General features: G+C 44.7%; 1 protein-coding gene across 2 annotated transcripts in view; it reads left to right on the forward strand.

Annotated features, from left to right (window-relative positions):
- The window catches only part of PDE8A (phosphodiesterase 8A), a 439096-nt gene that overhangs the window by 380636 nt on the left and 40057 nt on the right, over positions 1–18403 (forward strand). For both annotated transcript variants that reach the window (XM_040342584.1, XM_040342583.1), the window contains exon 13: positions 6964–7034. In XM_040342584.1, coding sequence (XP_040198518.1) covers positions 6964–7034 — 71 coding nt within the window. The remainder of the gene's footprint in view (positions 1–6963; positions 7035–18403) is intronic.

An 18403-nucleotide genomic window follows, 5' to 3' on the forward strand; every position in this document is an offset into this window, starting at 1 on the left:
AATGTTTAAGGACCCGGTTGATAAACGTTTGGAAACTCTTTTAAAAGCTTCCTTTGCTACGGCAGGGGCAGTGGTACAGCCAGCAGTTGCTGCTATCGGAGTCTGTCAAGCTTTAAAAGACCAGACTAAACAGATGCTTAAGGACATCCCTGCCCAGCAGGCAGAGGAGCTATCTGATATACCCAGAGCTCTATGCTTTGCGGTGGATGCTATAAAAGACTCTATTCAGCAGGCGTCTCGTTTATCACTATTTTTAGTGCATATGAGAAGACTCTTATGGTTAAAGAACTGGGCGGCCGAGCCCCCATGCAAAAGGCTTCTGGCAGGTTTTCCCTTCCATGGAGGACGACTCTTCGGAGAAGATCTGGATAAATACATTCAGACTATTTCGAGTGGTAAGAGTACTCTTTTACCAGTCAAAAAGAAGTTTCGGGGTCCTACGTTTAAAAGGCAGCTTTCTCCGGCTCCGGGGCCCTCAAATTCCAGGCAGTACCGACGGCCTCCTGTACGATCAAACTTTAACAGTAAATCGCAGGGACAGGCCTCTGGCGGCAAGAAGCCTTGGTATCGCAAACCAGCTAAGCCAGCCCCTAAGTCTGCCTTATGAAGGGGCGCCCCCACCCATGAGGGTGGGGGGAAGGCTTCACCTCTTTGCAGAGGTTTGGGAAGCCAACATCCCCGACGAATGGGTCCGGTCTACTGTGGCCGCAGGTTACAGACTAGAGTTTCTAAAAATCCCTCCTCCTCATTACCAGGAGTCAAGAGTACCAGGCGACCCTGTGAAAAGAGCCGCATTGATGGCGGCATTGAATCATCTGCTATGCCAGAAGGTGATAGTAGAAGTACCAATCCGGGAACAGGGATTGGGGTTCTACTCCAACCTGTTTATCATCCCAAAGCCCAACGGCGATGTCAGGCCAATTTTGGACTTAAAGGGAGTAAATGCGTACCTAAAGGTCCGCTCATTCCGGATGGAAACTATTCGGTCAGCTGTCGCCGTGCTCCAGAAGGACGACTTCATGGCGTCCATAGACATAAAGGATGCTTACCTTCATGTGCCAATTTTTCAGCCACATCAAGTATTTCTACGCTTCTCGGTGGCTCAACGTCATTTCCAATTTGTGGCGCTCCCCTTCGGGTTGGCTACGGCCCCCCGGGTATTCACGAAGGTCCTAGCTCCAATCCTAGCCAATCTAAGGACCCAAGGGGTCACGGTCCTGGCTTACCTGGACGACCTCTTGGTCGTAGACCACTCGTCTCCTGGCCTGGAGCGAGCAGTGGCCCTCACAGTTCAGTACCTCGAGAGGTTCGGCTGGGTCCTAAATCGAGACAAGTCAGCATTCCTGCCCACAAGGCAGCTGGAATATCTCGGTATGAGATGGATACAGGACAACAGAAGGTGTTTCTGCCCTTATTAAAGGTCAAGGCCATCAAGGAGCCAAATAGTTCTAAGCAAGAGAAGGCCAACTGTTCGCCTATGTATGCGGCTACTAGGCAAGATGGTGGCCACATTCGAGGCGGTTCCATACGCTCAAAGCCACACTCGCATCCTGCAGGCAGCCATCCTGTCAGCATGGAGCAAGAGGCCTCAGGCCTTAGAAATTCCTTTACCACTCTCACCAAGGGTGCGACAAAGTCTATCTTGGTGGTTAAACCCTCAGAATCTCCTGAAGGGAAAGACTTTCAGTCCTGTGACCTGGAGGATAGTAACCACAGACGCCAGCCTGATGGGCTGGGGAGCAATTTTGGATGGTTGCACTCGCCAGGGCACTTGGAAAGCGGCAGAGAAGCAGTTGCCCATCAATATCTTGGAGCTCAGAGCTGCTCGACTGGCCCTCAGGGCTTGGACGTCCAAACTACAGGGGTTCCCGGTGAGAATACAATCGGACAATGCCACGGCGGTGGCGTATATAAATCACCAAGGGGGAACCAAGAGTCTAGCCGCTCAGAGAGAAGTGAGCTTAATTCTCTTGTGGGCGGAGGCCCAAGTGCCCTGCATATCGGCTATATTCATTCCCGGAGTGGACAACCTACAGGCGGACTTCTTGAGTCGCCAGACTCTGTTGCCGGGGGAGTGGTCTCTGCATCCACAGGTCTTTCAGACACTCTGCCAGAGATGGGGAGTGCCGGACGTGTGGATATCATGGCATCGAGACTGAACAAGAAGCTAGACAGGTTCATGTCCCGCACAAGGGATCCCAGGGCCTGCGGAACCGATGCGTTAGTTTGCCCTTGGCATCAGTTCAAACTTCTTTATGCATTTCCCCCGCTCCAGTTACTACCCCGCCTGCTGCGCAGGATCAGGGTGGAGCACATACCAGTCATCCTGGTAGCTCCAGCATGGCCCAGAAGGGCATGGTATTCACTAATCCTAAAGATGGTAGTGGGAGACCCTTGGACTCTTCCTCTACGGCCAGACCTGCTATCGCAAGGTCCGATCCTCCACCCTGCCTTACGGCATCTAAATTTGACGGCCTGGAAGCTGAATCCCTGATTCTCAGGGGTAGAGGTCTGTCTCAGAAAGTAATCTCTACCCTAATCAGAGCCAGGAAACCGGTCTCTAGGGTGATTTATTGCAGGGTCTGGAAGGCCTATGTAGGCTGGTGTGAGTCCAAGCGATGGCTTTCTCGCAAATTTACCATCGATAGAGTATTAAGTTTTCTCCAGCTAGGAGTGGATAAAGGACTGGCATTAAGCACAATCAAGGGACAGATTTCAGCTTTGTCAGTGTGGTTTCAGCGGCCGCTGGCCACCCACTCGTTGGTTAAGACCTTCATTCAAGGGGTCTTACGTATTAATCCTCCAGTTAAATCCCTGCTTTGTCCGTGGGATTTAAATCTTGTTCTGTCAAGTTTACAGAAACAACCTTTTGAGCCGTTGGCTGAAATTCCTTTGGTTTTACTGACAAGGAAGTTAGTATTTTTGGTCGCCATAGTTTCCGCCAGAAGAGTATCGGAACTGGCAGCCTTATCCTGTAAGGAACCATATCTTATTTTTCATAAGGACAAGGTCGTTCTCCGCCCTCATCCTTCCTTCCTACCAAAGGTTATATCCAGTTTTCATCTAAACCAGGATTTGGTATTACCATCCTTCTTTCCTAAACCTACTTCCAGAAAGGAAGGGTTGCTGCATACCTTGGATATTGTCAGGGCCATGAAGGCCTATATTAAAGCTACAGAGAAGATCCGGAAAACAGACGTGTTGTTCATTTTACCGGATGGGCCCAAAAAGGGGCAGGCAGCTGCAAAATCCACCATCTCGAGGTGGATTAAACAGTTAATCACTCAGGCCTACGGCTTGAAAGGGTTGCCTCCTCCGTTATCATTAAAGGCTCATTCTACTAGGGCCATGGGCGCCTCCTGGGCAGCACACCACCAGATCTCTATGGCTCAAGTTTGCAAGGCGGCAACCTGGTCTTCAGTCCACACGTTTACAAAATTCTACCAGTTGGACGTAAGAAGGAATACTGATACAGCCTTTGGGCAGGCAGTGCTGCAGGCTGCAGTTTGAGACCCTCGGATTCCGGGGGCTCCCTTTTGAGTTAAATTTAAAAATTATTTTTCTCAACTAAGTTGGATTTATTATGATTTGAGTATATCTCTAAATTAAATCCTTTTGTCTTGGGAAGATGTTCTCCCTCCCCTCATTGTAAGCATTGCTTTGGGACATCCCACATAGTAATGAATATGCCGCTCTGTGTCCCGTGATGTACGAGAAAGAAAAAGGGATTTTTAATACAGCTTACCTGTAAAATCCTTTTCTTGGAGTACATCACGGGACACAGAGCTCCCACCCCTCTTATGGGGACCATTTTGGGAGGCATACTGCTTGCTACAAAACTGAGGTACTCCTCCTATGGGAGGGGGTTATATAGGGAGGGGCACTTCCTGTTTGAGATTGCCAGTGTCCATCACCTGAAGGTACTCCATATAACCCACATAGTAATGAATATGCCGCTCTGTGTCCCGTGATGTACTCCAAGAAAAGGATTTTACAGGTAAGCTGTATTAAAAATCCCTTTTTTTTGCTTTTTGGCACTGCGTTACTTTAACTGACAATTGTGTGGTTATGAAACGTGGTACACAAACATATTTTTCCCCACAAATGGCTTTCTTTTGGTGGCATTTGATCACCTCCTGAGTTTTTTTTTTTTTTTTTTTTTTTTTTTGTGCTATAAACAAAAAAAGCAGGAAATTTTGAAAAACAAACAATAGTTGTATATACTTATGTTAAAAAATCTAATTTCTTCATAAATTTAGGCCAATGTGTATTCTGCCAAATATTTTTTGTTAAAAAAAATCCAAAGAAGCTTATATTGATTGGTTTACGTGAATGTTACAGCGTCTACAAACTATGGTATATATACTGGAAATTATATTTATTTTCATAATAGTAATGGTGGCGATCAGCAACTTATGGTGGCCAGTTCGACACTAACTGACGCTTTGTGGGAACCAGCGACACTAATAAAGTCATCAGTGATAAAAATATGTACCAGTGACACTGACTGGGAAGGGGTTATACATCTAGGGTGATCAAAGGGTTAAATGTGTGCCTAACCAGTGTTTATGTGTTTACTGTAAGGTGCTTTTACTAAGGGATGTGCCGGTTTATGTTCCCTGCTTTGCAGAGAAACAAAAACCGACACATCCCCACTGACAAGACAGAGCTCTGTATTGTTTATATATGCAGAGCTCTGATCTGTGTTCCTCCTCGCCCATCAGTGGGTGCCGGTAGTCATCCATTGGCAGGCTTGTGCTGTGTTTAAATTAGGGTTGTCCCAATACCGATACTAGTATCGGTATCGGGACAGATTCCGAGTATTTGCGGGAGTACTCGTACTCCTGCAAATACCCCCGATACCGGAATAGAATACATACCCCCCCCCCCGCCGCCGCCATTACGCCGCTTCCCGCCGCATCCCCGCTACCGCCGATTGTGTAATACACGCCGGGAACATTACAGCTTTGAATAGCTGCAATGATTCGCGCCGCGCATAGACACTTCCCCTTGCTCGGGTGAACTGTCCAATCCCGAGCGAGGGGGAGTGTCTATACGCAGCGCGGCGCCAATCATTACAGCTATTCAAAGCTGTAATGTTCCCGGCACGTATTACACAGTCGGCGGTAGCGGGGATGCAGGTAAGCGAGACATGGCTGGATACATGGAGGGGATACATGGGGGGGGAGACATGGCTGGATACATGGGGGGGAGACATGGGGGGGAGACATGGCTGGATACATGGGGGGGAGACATGGCTGGATACATGGGGGGGAGACATGGCTGGATACATGGGGGGGAGACATGGCTGGATACATGGGGGGGAGACATGGCTGGATACATGGGGGGGAGACATGGCTACATATGGGGGGGACATGGCTGCATAATGGGGGGGACATGGCTGCATATGGGGGGACATGGCTGCATATGGGGAGACGTGGCTGCATATGGGGGGGGCATGGCTGAATATGGGGGGGACATGGCTACATCTGGGGGGACATGGCTGCATCTGTGGGGGGACATGGCTGCATCTGTGGGGGGACATGGCTGCATTTGTGGGGAGACATGGCTGCATTTGGGGACACATTTAAAAAAAGTATCGGTATTCGGTATCGGTGAGTACTTGGAAAAAAGTATCGGTACTTGTACTCAGTCCTAAAAAAGTGGTATCGGAACAACCCTAGTTTAAATAGACTCTGGGCAGACTACTGGAAGTCAGCAAGGCGTTGTGCTGCAGGGTACGCCAATGGCCTTGCTGTGCCTTCTGGCAGGGGAGGCTAGCTAACATAATTGCAAACTTTTTGAAAACTAAGAGAGTTCCCCCATATGTATTACAACTGGGTATTAAGCTGCTTGCAGGAGTTTATGTTTAAATATCAGGGACCCTAGGTTTGCACATTTAGGTCTTATGGTACGCCCTATAAAAAAAAGCTGTAACCAGTGACTTTCCTGGTTCAGTTGTTGCCAATGCCTTTACAGATGGGATGAAGTGCTGTGCCAACTTCTGATTGCACTTAAACAAGTAACCCGTTGGAGGCTAGAGGGGATGTTATAACACTAGTCTCTGACTTGATCGGTAGCCAGTAATCAGTGAGTCTATGTACAGTATGCACCATTAGCGGACACATGTGTCCTACAGTCTTCCAACTCTGCAGCGTTTGGAGTGGAGAGCAGTTGAGAAGTTATTTCACTGATTACACATCCTTTACTACGGTTTGTGAATAGAGGAGAGAATCCTTTGACTGATCAGACTCTCTCCATTCAAAGATCATGGGGCTAGTATAATCAGTGAAAGGACTATTCTGGCAAGTAGAAATTGAATAGGTTACTAAAGTCACGAAAATTCTCATACGACAGAAAAAAAAGTCGGAAGTGATGTCATGTGTTTTAGTGTATTTGTATTGTATTTTCGGAGGACTAAATGAAAATCGAACGATCTGGTATCATACGAGGAAATTTTTCGTGCTTATTCGATCAAATACTATCGGATGAATTGTCACGATCGGCTCCTAAAAGCTCTGTACTAACAAGCCGATTATTGTTCGATCGTGTCAAAAGCAGTATTTTTCGTCCGGTTTTCAAATCATGTGTACGGGCCATTGGGGTAGCAGAGCCCATTGACCCAAAGCTGTTAACCCCCACAGTGCCAGAGTTTTAGCAGTAGAAAGAGAACAAGGGAGCCCTACTGTAACAATTTCTGCAGAATCCAGCAGCCTGCACTTCGCCTGACATATTTCAATACAGGAGTAATGTACCTAAAGCCGTAGAGGAAATATTTTTTTTTTCAGCTGAACTGTTTAATCCCTATATACTGCACAGACCTGCCACTTCCTAGTTCATGAAAACTTCATAGTCTGGGCAGCAGACCAACGCAATGACCCTGCCCTGGATATAAAGCCAGAAGTTGTTTATGAATGTACTGGCATATTACTGAATTTATCTTTCTTTCTGTTTATGTTTTAGGTAGTTCACAGAGGCGGCATTCTTCAATGGCTAGAATACATTCGATGACTATTGAAGCTCCTATTACCAAGGTACCTAACCAACAAATAATATCTTTATCATCATGACTAACAACAGTAGTTTAAAATGCACGAGGTTCTCTATTCATGCAATTACTGTAAATTCTAAAATCCTTATGCTCAAAATACTATTTTATATATATATGTATGGAGATATATATATATACATGAGAGAGAGACAAGGTTCTCTATTCATGCAATTACTGTAAATTCTAAAATCCTTATGCTCAAAATACTATTTTATATATATGTATGGAGATAACAATATAAAAAAGCCGCGCCCAATATTAAAACAAATAACTATGTAACATTGGACAGTCCATAGACAATAAGAGTGGTAATGAATTCCAACCAACATCCAGCAAATAGTATCAGTGAAAGGATCAGAGGCTGATTTGCATGTAGGAACATTAGCTTGTCAGATTTTCAATGCACCTGGTGACATGCATACAATCTGTGTTATCCCAACACCAGAAACATATATCAGCTTACCAGATGGCAAGCCTTTGATGCAGTTGGCTATAGCCCAGCCACGGCCTTTTAATCCCCTGGACTAGGATACTCCGAGATTGCCAGCAAAATAGCAGCCTTAGTATGGAAAGTGATGAGTGTTTGCGGTTTGGGACGCAAACACAACCCGTCAGCAAAACAGCAGTGGTAAAGCGGTCCGATTTGCATGTAGCGGGAAACGGAGAGGGATGCAATAGCGTGATACCGTAGGTATAACAAATTTATTTAAAACAGTAGTGTACTTACACTTATGAAGTTTAAAAACAGCGTGTAACAGGTAAAAGCCGGCCGGCTTGAGGAGCCCTCCTCCTAGGCGTGGTGACGTCACTGACGCTGCCTCCAGACGCGTTTCGTCCTATTGGACATTATCAATGGATGGAGATGAGAGAGAGAAAGAGAGAGAGACGCGCCATCTCCAGAATTCGACCCTTCCTGGCTGACACCACAAAGCAACTTATTCACTCTTTGATTATTTCCCACCTTGTCTACGGCAACTCTCTCCTTAATGGCCTACCCTTATGCAGGCTATCCCCCCTTCAGTCTATTATAAATTCTGTATATGTGAAATGTGTGTCACTGGCGCAAAAAAAAACTTTAATTCTGCGAACCTCTAAAATATGTGCGTTTGCTGCAGTTAAATATTTCCCACCATGTCGGTAAGATAAAAATGGCAAAAGAAAAATGGTGTCAACTGCGCCAACTATAGTTGGCGCAGTTGACACCATTTTTATTTCGTTATTATGAATTCTGCTGCTAGACTAATACACTTCACCTAACTGATCCGTGACTGCTGCTCCTCTCTGCCAATCCCTTCACTGGCTTCCCCTACCCCACCATTTAATATTCAAAATGCTAACCACAACAAGGCCATTTACAACATCGCCCCCATCTACATCACCAACCTCATGTGCAGATATCACCCAAATCATCCCCTCAGCTCCTCCCATGCCCGCCTTCTGGACTTCTCCAGAGCCTCTCCCATCCTCTGGAACTTCCTGCCCTGGAATGTCCGATCAGCCCCTACCCTGTACACCTTTAGGAGATCCCTGAAAACTCATTTATTCAGGGAAGACTATGCCACACCCACCTAACAACTGTCCCTGAGCCACCCCATCAAATCGTTCTCTGCAGCCATTACCTTTTGTACCACCACCCCCTCCCTTTTAGAATGTAAGCTATACGAGTAGGGCCTTCCTGTACCTTCTGTATTGAACTGTAGTGTAATTGTGCTGCCCCCCTCTACATTGTAAAGCGTTGTGTAAACTGTTGGCGCTATATAAATCGTGTATAATAATAATAATATGATCAATAGGCAGCATAATGAAGTGTATGCCAGGCCAAATACATATACAATACATCTGCAATATATGCACGTTTCCCAGTGTTTATTGTCTATTTAGAAATGTTGTAGGTGCAGAACAAAAAAATCTTGTGACCTCCTAACTTCCTTTTTGAGCTGACAACTCTGCCTTTGCTGTAGTAAAATTCCAAGCAGTGTTGTTAGGGCTGCCCAGTTATTTTCCCCTGGACTACCGAATGGTGTCCTGTAGTCCAGCAGGGGAGAACTTGGCAGCCCTAACAGAACTGGTTGGGATTTAAAGAAGAACTCCGGGATAGAGATAAAATTTGCACATTAGCCCTGTGTAGTTAGGCAAAGCTGCTAATGTGATTTGGATTAAAATCGCACGTTGTGTACAAAACTCAGTTTTAAATATCAGTGACATCATCTTTACGCATAATTTTCTCTATCCCTGTGAGGGATCTCTGAAGTGGCGACATCACTTCCTATTCATGTATTTCACAACATGCTAAGACTACAAATCTCACCATGCCCTGGGATTTAAGCCTTGTACACACGACCAGTTTTCTCTGCAAAAACCAGCAAGAAAACTGCTTCTTGCCGAGAAAACCGTTTGTGTGTACAAGGCTTTCAGGTTTCTCGTCTGGAAATCTGTCCAGTTTCCCAACGAGAAACCTGAGAGTGTGTATATTTACCTGTCGCCGTGGAAACCCGCGCATGCTCGAAATGACTTTGACGCATGCGTGGTAGCTTCCACGGCATAAGTAGGGTAAAGCAAGATGGCGGCGACGGCCTCGAATGTGAGGAGCGCATGCTCGTCGTACACGATGACGTCACCGAGTTCTTACCTTTCAAGAGGTACTTTTGAAATGTCAGTGTGTACACTCAGGTGGCAAGAGATTCTTGCCAAGAATCTCGTCAGGGGAAACGACGGGTTTTTCCTGACAAGATTCTTGCCTGTGTGTACAGGGCCTTAGAGTCTAAATGGATGGCAATGTGGGTGGGACTGTGTGTGCGTATGAGATGAATCAGACTCCTGGCTTGTACATCTAACTGTGCTGTACAGTGGTTGGACCCAAGAGTCTCAGATTCCTGGTCTGATCTGCTCACTGTACAGCATGGTAAGATGGACAAGCCAGGAGTCTTGATTCATCCAATACACTCCCACAGCCCTGTCTACATTGCTTCCCAATTAGACTATAGTTCCAAATAATGTAAGTTCTTGATGCAGTGGGTGGCCAGATGGTCTGACTCCCGTTCCAATCCACGACAATCTGAATGGATGGCAATGTGGGCAGGACTCTGTGCATGTATAGGATGAATATGTGTAAAGGATATACTGTGTGTGTGTGTGTGTGTGTGTGTGTGTGTATGTATGTATGTATGTGTGTGTGTGTGTGTGTGTGTGTGTGTGTGTGTGTATATATATATATATATATATATATATATATATATATATATATATTTACATAATTACAGGCATTTATATAGCGCCATCAGTTTACACAGAACTTTACATATTTATTGCACATTCACATCATTCCCTGCCCTCAAGGTCCCAAACTCACATTCATACATGCATATACTAGGGCTATTTTAGAAAGGAGCCAATTAACCTACCAGCATGTCTTTGGACTGTGGGAGGAAACCAGAGTACCCAAAGGAAACCCACGCAGACTAGTGGCCAAAGGGCACAAAGGCCACTGATCTTATAAACTGGACGACATGAGGGGAACAGAGGGCACCTCGTAGAATATAGAAGGTTGGATTTCTGACTTCCAAAGGGACTGAGCATAAAATTCCTGCCCGGGGTTGAAGTGTAAGTGCAGCAGAGACAGAGATGTCAGTTCACTATAAGAATTTAGGAGCTCACTGGATTTTTAGCAGATCAGCAGGTATTTTATGTACTTGCAGCATTTTTAAAGAGATAACATTTAGGATATATGCGTGTATTGCAGGGATGTATTGTATATGTTTGTTTTTATTGTTCCCCAACATACGCTTTAAAATTAAAATATGGTCATATTTTTTACTGCAGACCAAATCATGTTGAAGTGAAAGTGTGATTCATAAACATTTAAAGTGACTCTAAAGGAAATAAATAATAATAATAAAAAAAAACATAAATGTTGGTTACCTGCTCTGTGCAATGCTTTTGCACAGAGCAGCCCCAATTCTCTTCTTTTTGGGTCTCCCGTGAGCGGTCCTGGCTCCAGGTGCTGGCCCCGTCCATCACAGATTCCAATGAGCAAAATATAATTCTGGTTGGCCGCACTTCCAGTAAAATCGCCTTTATTTCAGCAAGTCCATAAAAACATAGTATTGATAGTTTAAAAAAACTCTTGGACAGTTATCTTGGTGAACACAGTATACAGGGATAGGGGAAATGATTTTTGACATGAACACACCCTATACACAGGTTGAACTGGATGGACTGGTGTCTTTATTCAACCTTACCTAACTATGTAAATACAGCAGTGACTAAGGGCTTGTTGACTGGGTGATGTTGGGTAGTGGTGGATATGAAAATCTAAAGGACATGCAGCTGCTCGGGACTCTACACATTAGGGGTCGACTGAGTATCTGTGCGGCTCATTATCGGCAGCCGATATTCACAAACTTACTGCTTGATATTGCTTCAAGGGGTTGTACCAGGGTGATGCAGCTGTAGGCATCACCCCAGTAACGTTATTTAGAGCAGATGGTCAGATTTCTTGTAATAACAATGTGGCTAAGCAGCATCCCAACGGGAGGCCTGACCGACCAGCCGGCACATCCGCCAGCTGGCCGGAGACCCAAACAAAGCCGTAATCTGCTTTTGCTCGGGTCTCGTATCTAGTAACCTGGGAAGCAATATCATGACATCACTTCCGGATTACTGGCATCCTAAAGGCGCCAGTTTAAAAAAAAAAAAAGAAAGTATTAAAAACGCAGATCTTGGCGTTTTTGAATACTTTCAAGTGCATAGGAGGGGTTTGGAGTCTTATAGACCCCCGATCTCTTCATAAAGAGTACCTGTCACTGCTTATTAATGTCACAAGGGATGTTTACATTCCTTGTAACAACAATATGTGTGATAAAAAATTAATAAAAAGGACAGTGTGAAAATAGAAAAAAATTTAATCTACAGATTATCGGCACCTGATATCGGCTATCAGCCTAAAAGGCTGCCAAAAAATAGGCATCTGCCCTGAAATAAATTATATCGTCGACCCCTAGTACACATGCTTCACCTTGTGGCCACACCAAAATGAAACCGCATGTTGCAGTACCGCTACCCAATGAGACCAATTGTAGTGTATGGGGGCTACGCCGCAATTGCTTTTTCAGAGATGTGTGACAGGCAGTGAGGATGCAACATATCACCTCCTTACAGCCTGTCAAATGCCTCTGAAAAGCCACCCAACACAGAATACATTTCAGAGGGGTGGTAAAGGCTGCTGATCGTATAAATGGGTCCTTACTGAATAAGGGGTACAAAGGATCCTCTATAATGCTGGTGAAGAATGACCGCTGTAAAGTTATATTTTTATATATATATATATATATATATATGTGTATATATATATATATATATATATATATATATATGTGTGTGTGTATATATATAGATAAAATATGTTTTTTTTGTTTTTTTACTTTATCACTTTTTTTATTTTTATTTATTTGTAGCTTACTTTCTTAAATTTTTGTATAATTTTCTTATTCTTTTTCTTATTCTTTACTTTATTTTATTAATTTAATTATTATTTCTTATTATTTATTTATTTTTATCAATTCTTTTTTTCACTTAACTTTTTTGCTATCACACAGGAGAAAACAATTTCCTGTGTGATAGCAATTGGAGGTGACATGTTCTCTTTATTGACCCTCTTCACCTCCAAAACAGGAGTCCTAGCACTGTGCTAAAACTCCTGTCACAGCTGAGATGGGAAGAGCATAGCTCTCCCCTCTCACTGTGTACATCGGCAGCAGGAACAGGAGACAGACTCGGTGGCCGGGGGAGGACGGAGTCCCGAAGACGGAGCCAGCAGAGAGAGGTATGTGGGGTGGGGGGGGGGAGGGGAGGACGGACGGGAGCACATATTTTACAAGTGATTTCGGCGACATCAAAAATTGGTGCGCAGGCGCAGTATAGAGCCGCACCGACGTTCGGCTTCTTTCGGCTACTAGTGACGCGATGGATGCGACCGTCGGAAGCCTCTCGGAAGACTGTCAATCAAGAAGGAACGCCCGCTCCCGAAGACCCATACCCGGAAGCGGCGGAGAAGATACATCTCGAAAACGGTAAGTACGGCTCATATTTTAAAACAACTAGCCGATTCCCCTAGACAAAACGAGCATCCATCTAGCATCCATCTAAGGGGTAAAATTGTTTTATGGGTGAACTCCTGCTTTAACAAAATGATACTTGGTTCTGTATTCTCTAAAAGGGGCAGTAGGTAGGGGGTGAAACCAATGGACAGTGCTCAGAGGTGGGTAGGGTGCAGAGACAAAGGGGTGATTTAAAAGGGGGGCGTACCTGCACCTTTTCACTAAAAAAAAAAGATATATATTGTAAACTTGGGTCACCTCCGAGTTAAGCCACCATATGAATAAGAAAGTCCATAGTTAAGTTGAATCTATGATCCTAGTGTGACAATGCAGCAGTGTTAATCACATGAGTATCCATCATAATGCTGTTATTCTTAAAGCATTATTTACACATGAAATTTGCACACTAAAACTAGATTTATGTTTGTATTAACTGCTAAAAACAAAAAAAGGAATTACCGGTAGTTTTTGCAGCATTTTTCTGTCAGTGAACAGTTATATTATTGTGCGGTCCCTCTTCAGCTGAGTGAAATGTGTACATGTCCATCCCATGCCCCCTGGTGGTTATATGTTTGTATCCTGCTGTTCTGTTCATTGGCATGCCAAGAAAATCTCAATCACTGCAGGCATTCATTGTGAGCTCCTGCAGGATGAATCCAATATCTGTGCTAGGTGAAAAAAGAGCTGGAAAAAAGCAGACACTTGAAATGGTTTAGAGAATCCTTCAGGGTTTTTTTTATGTTTTTTTTTGCAAGTGGTTAATGACTGAATAAAGCAGAATGTTCTACAGCTGTCCGTACCACTTGATATGATATATAATTGCTGATTACAATGAAACTGAGCTATTATTATTGTGGTTATTATGCCATGCCACAACATGCATGTTTTATTTTGTTGACGCATTGGACTCTAGAGTAGAAATTTGATCATTTCATTCTGGCCAAAGTTCATAGACAAATACAACAATTAACATCTTAATTGCATTTTGGGGTCAAGATTTTCCTAAATAAATGTCCCAGGAGCCCCTAGAATGCACCAGCAGATATCTGAAGGGGGGGGGGGGGGCACAGGGCCTATAAGTCATACTGCCAGTTTTGATGGGTTTACTGCCATGGCAAGTTCAATTTAATGACAAACCAGTGTTTAGTACATTAACTTGATTTTTTATAGACCACATTTATAAGATAGCTAGAGCTGTGTGACTAATTGTTATTGTATTATTTTATCTCCACCCAAGATTGCAACAAAAATGTATTTAAAGCGGCCATAGACAGTGCAAATTTCCTTCCAGCAACCACGGCCCCCTTTCGGGAGAACACAGTGATTATTGCTAACCGCTATATAACAGCCACTGAACCGCTGGCAATAATCACATGTAAAATCCAGCAGGCTGGTTGTACCCAAGTGGAGCGATCGCTTGGCAATACATGGTTTGAATCTCGGCCGGTTCAGCAGGATTCTAACTGTCTATGGCCAGCTTTAGGCTTTCACACAGACGTTCTGATCAGATCCACTTGTCAGCAAATCTAAAATGGAAACGCCATGGACAGATGTAAATGAACATGCATCCATTTACATCTGATTACCTCCAAGTCTATTTATGAAGACTGTCTGTCTATTAAGAAGGTCTGTGTCCTTTTCCGTCTTTTCTGACCTAAACATGAAGGATTAGAGGTAAAAGGGTGTAAAAGTATGCACGTCTATTTACAGTTGTCTATCTGTCCAGTGATCCCCGCTGAGCAGGCTGATGACTTATGCAAAGCAGACACAGACCATTCTCCTCTGTCAGTTTACACCCGGCTGCCATCCAATGTGATTCCCTGGACTGAAGAGGAACAGATCCCCATCTGTCTTTTTGGTGAATTGGATTGGATGTAGGCGGGTGTACATGGACACGTGTCCGCTTACACCCATCACTCCATAGAGGAAAATAGAGGTTCCGATCAAGTCCACCTGAAAAACAGGCAGGTGGACCCAATTGGATTGTTCGTGTGAAAGGGACCTTACAATATGAAGTCTTGATCAAATAAATACCAAAAGTGCCACCACCCACAATAGGAAAGTAGCTCACCATGAAGAGATGTGCCCTCTAAACCACTGGTAGGTTAGAAAACGCTTTATTTCATGTACTGCAAGAGTGCTAATCTCTAATCTCTCCCATAGCATGCATGTGGGCTAAAAACTTGGCAAACTATACTTTGGAATTTATTTGATTATAACTTTATGCTTGCCAGACTTTCTTTCAGCTGAACAAGAAAATTCACAGGATTCCCTCCTCCATGTAAAACAGCATGGATGGACAGATCTGCAGTGCTGGCTATTGTATATCCCAGTGGTCTCAAAACTCTGTAGCCTGAGGGTCATATGAGACCCTTTGCTTGCCTTTATGCAGCGCCTGGGGGCACTATTCCGCTCATTGATACAAGCCAATTTTCCTCCTACTGACACCAATGAGGTATCATTCTTTCCACCAACACCAACAGTGGGGCATAATTCATTGATGACAACAGTGGAGCCCTATTCCCTCCACTGGCACCAATGATGGGTCATGCTTCCTTCCACTGATATAAACGTTGTAACACTTCCTTCCACCGACATTAACATGGAGCACTATTTCTCTCACTAATACCAACAATGGGGCACTATTCCTGCCACTGACACCAACAATGGGACAATATTCCTTCTAATAGCACCAATGTTGGGGTACTATTGCTCCCACTAATATCAGTGATGGGGCACTATTTTCTCACTAATACCAACAATGAGGCATTATTTCTTTCACTGACACCAACAATGGATGTGACGGAACCGTCCAGCACCCAGCTGGGGTGCCTCTTTCAAGATTTACAGATTCTTCCTCCAGTCTGGACCCAGGAACCGGGTATTATAGCTGAATATTGCACCCAAGATACTAGACGACACTAGCTTGGGTGCATACTGGAACTCACTCTTTTGAAAGCTCACACAGAATTTATATACCACACCAGCTCAGGTGGCCTGATCACATTAGCACTATGTGATAATCTAATTACCTCTCCCATAGCACGAATGTGGGCTAAAAACATTATTTGATTAGGACTTTATGTGACTGAAGCGAGCTGAAAGCCACATATAATCTGGCTCCCCTGTGTCTGTCAGTGGTGGCTGCAGGGGTATAGGGAGAGCACCAGACAACAGCTGGGAAACCCGGTAACACTGATGTCACCCATAGGCTTCCATGGTGCAACCATTGTCGGCATTCCCTCCTCTCCCCTGCCCCGCTGCTGCTGGCTGACACAGGGAAGCCGTATTACATGACTGAACCGGAGCAGGCTATAGGTTATTATGTAGAAAAAAAAACTACACAGATTGGGTAGTACGAGTGTTAGGAAGGGAGTGGGAGTATTTTTAAGACTAGTTAGGCCTTAGGTGGAATTCTACTTTAAATTTGAAAGGCTTTCTCTCTTTGAGCTGGACAGAAAGGGTTCCTCTTGTGGGACTTTAAAGGGAAGTTACTCTGGTAGTAAAGGAGTAGAGAATGAGGTAGAATGCAGGGTATTTATTGTCAAAACAGGGTGGTAGATGGATGAGATCTACATTACATTTAACAATTATATGACATGAAAGGATGCAAACATAATGGCATGCAGTACATAAGGCTGACAATCAGAGGCACCGTTTAATATGCAGACACAAAACGATGAGAAACCGACGCGTTTCAAAAAAAGTTTTCTTCTTCAGGGAAGGTGATTGTATCAGCAATGATTAGCATGTCATATGTAGTTGCCTGAAAGTTATACTACTGCATCTGTTAAAAACAACCGAGTGCCTACGGCTCTAATCAGGTGCTTCCAAAAAACATCCCCGCCACTGTAATTCAGGTGCCCGGCGCCCAAAAAGGGACCAGACACCTGAATAGGGGGTGTAGGCGGCGACCATAGATAGATTCATGCATTGCATGAATCTATCTATGGTGATAGAGCGGTGCCAGGAGAGAGGGGGCGGCGCCCATGCGCCCCTTATGGACGTACCGCCACTGGAGGGCCATATGCGACCCTTTACTTGTCTGCATGCGGCCCTCTATTCCACTCATTGATACAATGCATTTTTTCCTCCTACTGACACCAATGGTGAGGCATCATTCTTTTCTCTGACCCCAACAGTGGGGCATAATTCCTCTTATTAACATCTGCCCTAAGTCTCACAGTCTAAAGCAGTCATTGCTGGTTTGGGCATAGAGACCAGTAATATGTATCTGGGTCCTCCAATTCCCAGGGCCTATGTGTTTTGGGGTGACAAAGACTTGAATCTGAAGCAATACCACTCCAAGGATCCCCCAGGCACTCATCTCCCAAACAGTAGTGTTCCCTTAAAAGGCAGGGCCCAGAGACTGTAGGAAGGAGGCCACCCTGCAGTCCCCTCCAAAATCCCCTGTCCTGGTTGGGTCTGTCACTATGGGAAACTATTCCTTCCAATTACACCAGTGTTGGGGTACTATTCCTTCCACCAATCTTAACAATGTGGTACTATTCCTCCTGACCACAAATCCTGAGGTATTTTCTACTTCCACTGGCCCTCCTAAAGTGTTAAGGACAGTAAATTGGCCTTTTGTTTAAAAAGTTTGGAGACCCCTGGTATATTCAAACATTACCTGCATCTGAATTGCTCTGCCAAATGGTCCAGGGCTGAAGTGGTTAATGTTTGTAGTGCCATCACTTTAAGCATGGCTTTACATTCATTCTATTCATTCACATCAGTCCCTGCCCTCAAGGAGCTTACAATCTAGGGCCCTCATCTTGCACATACATACACATACATAATAGGGACATTTTTTTCAGACAAGAGCCAATTAACCTACCAGCATGTCTTTGCATTGTGGGAAGCATCCAAAGAACCCACAGGAAACCCAAACAAGCACACTTGGGTAGATTCAGGTAGGGGCGCCTAAAAATAGATCAGCGTAGCCTAGCGTGTTTACACTACGCGCCTTAAGTAAGAGAGGAAAGTACATGATTCAGAAAGCACTTACCTCCTTACTTAGGGCGGCGTAGTGTAAACACGGCGGGCGTAAGGGCGCCTAATTCAAATGGGTTGAGGGGGGCGTGTTTAATGCTAATGAGGCTTGACCTCACGCTTTTTGGCGTTCTTTCTTACTGCGCATGCGCCGGGCGCCTACATTTCCCAGGGCGCATTGCGGCTAAGTACGCCGTACGGGCCTATTGATTTCGACGCGGACGTAAACGACGTAACTCCCGATTCGCGGACGACTTACGCAAAC

Source organism: Rana temporaria, chromosome 3 (genome assembly GCF_905171775.1).
Source record: "Rana temporaria chromosome 3, aRanTem1.1, whole genome shotgun sequence".
In the NCBI taxonomy this organism is placed as follows: domain Eukaryota; kingdom Metazoa; phylum Chordata; class Amphibia; order Anura; family Ranidae; genus Rana; species Rana temporaria.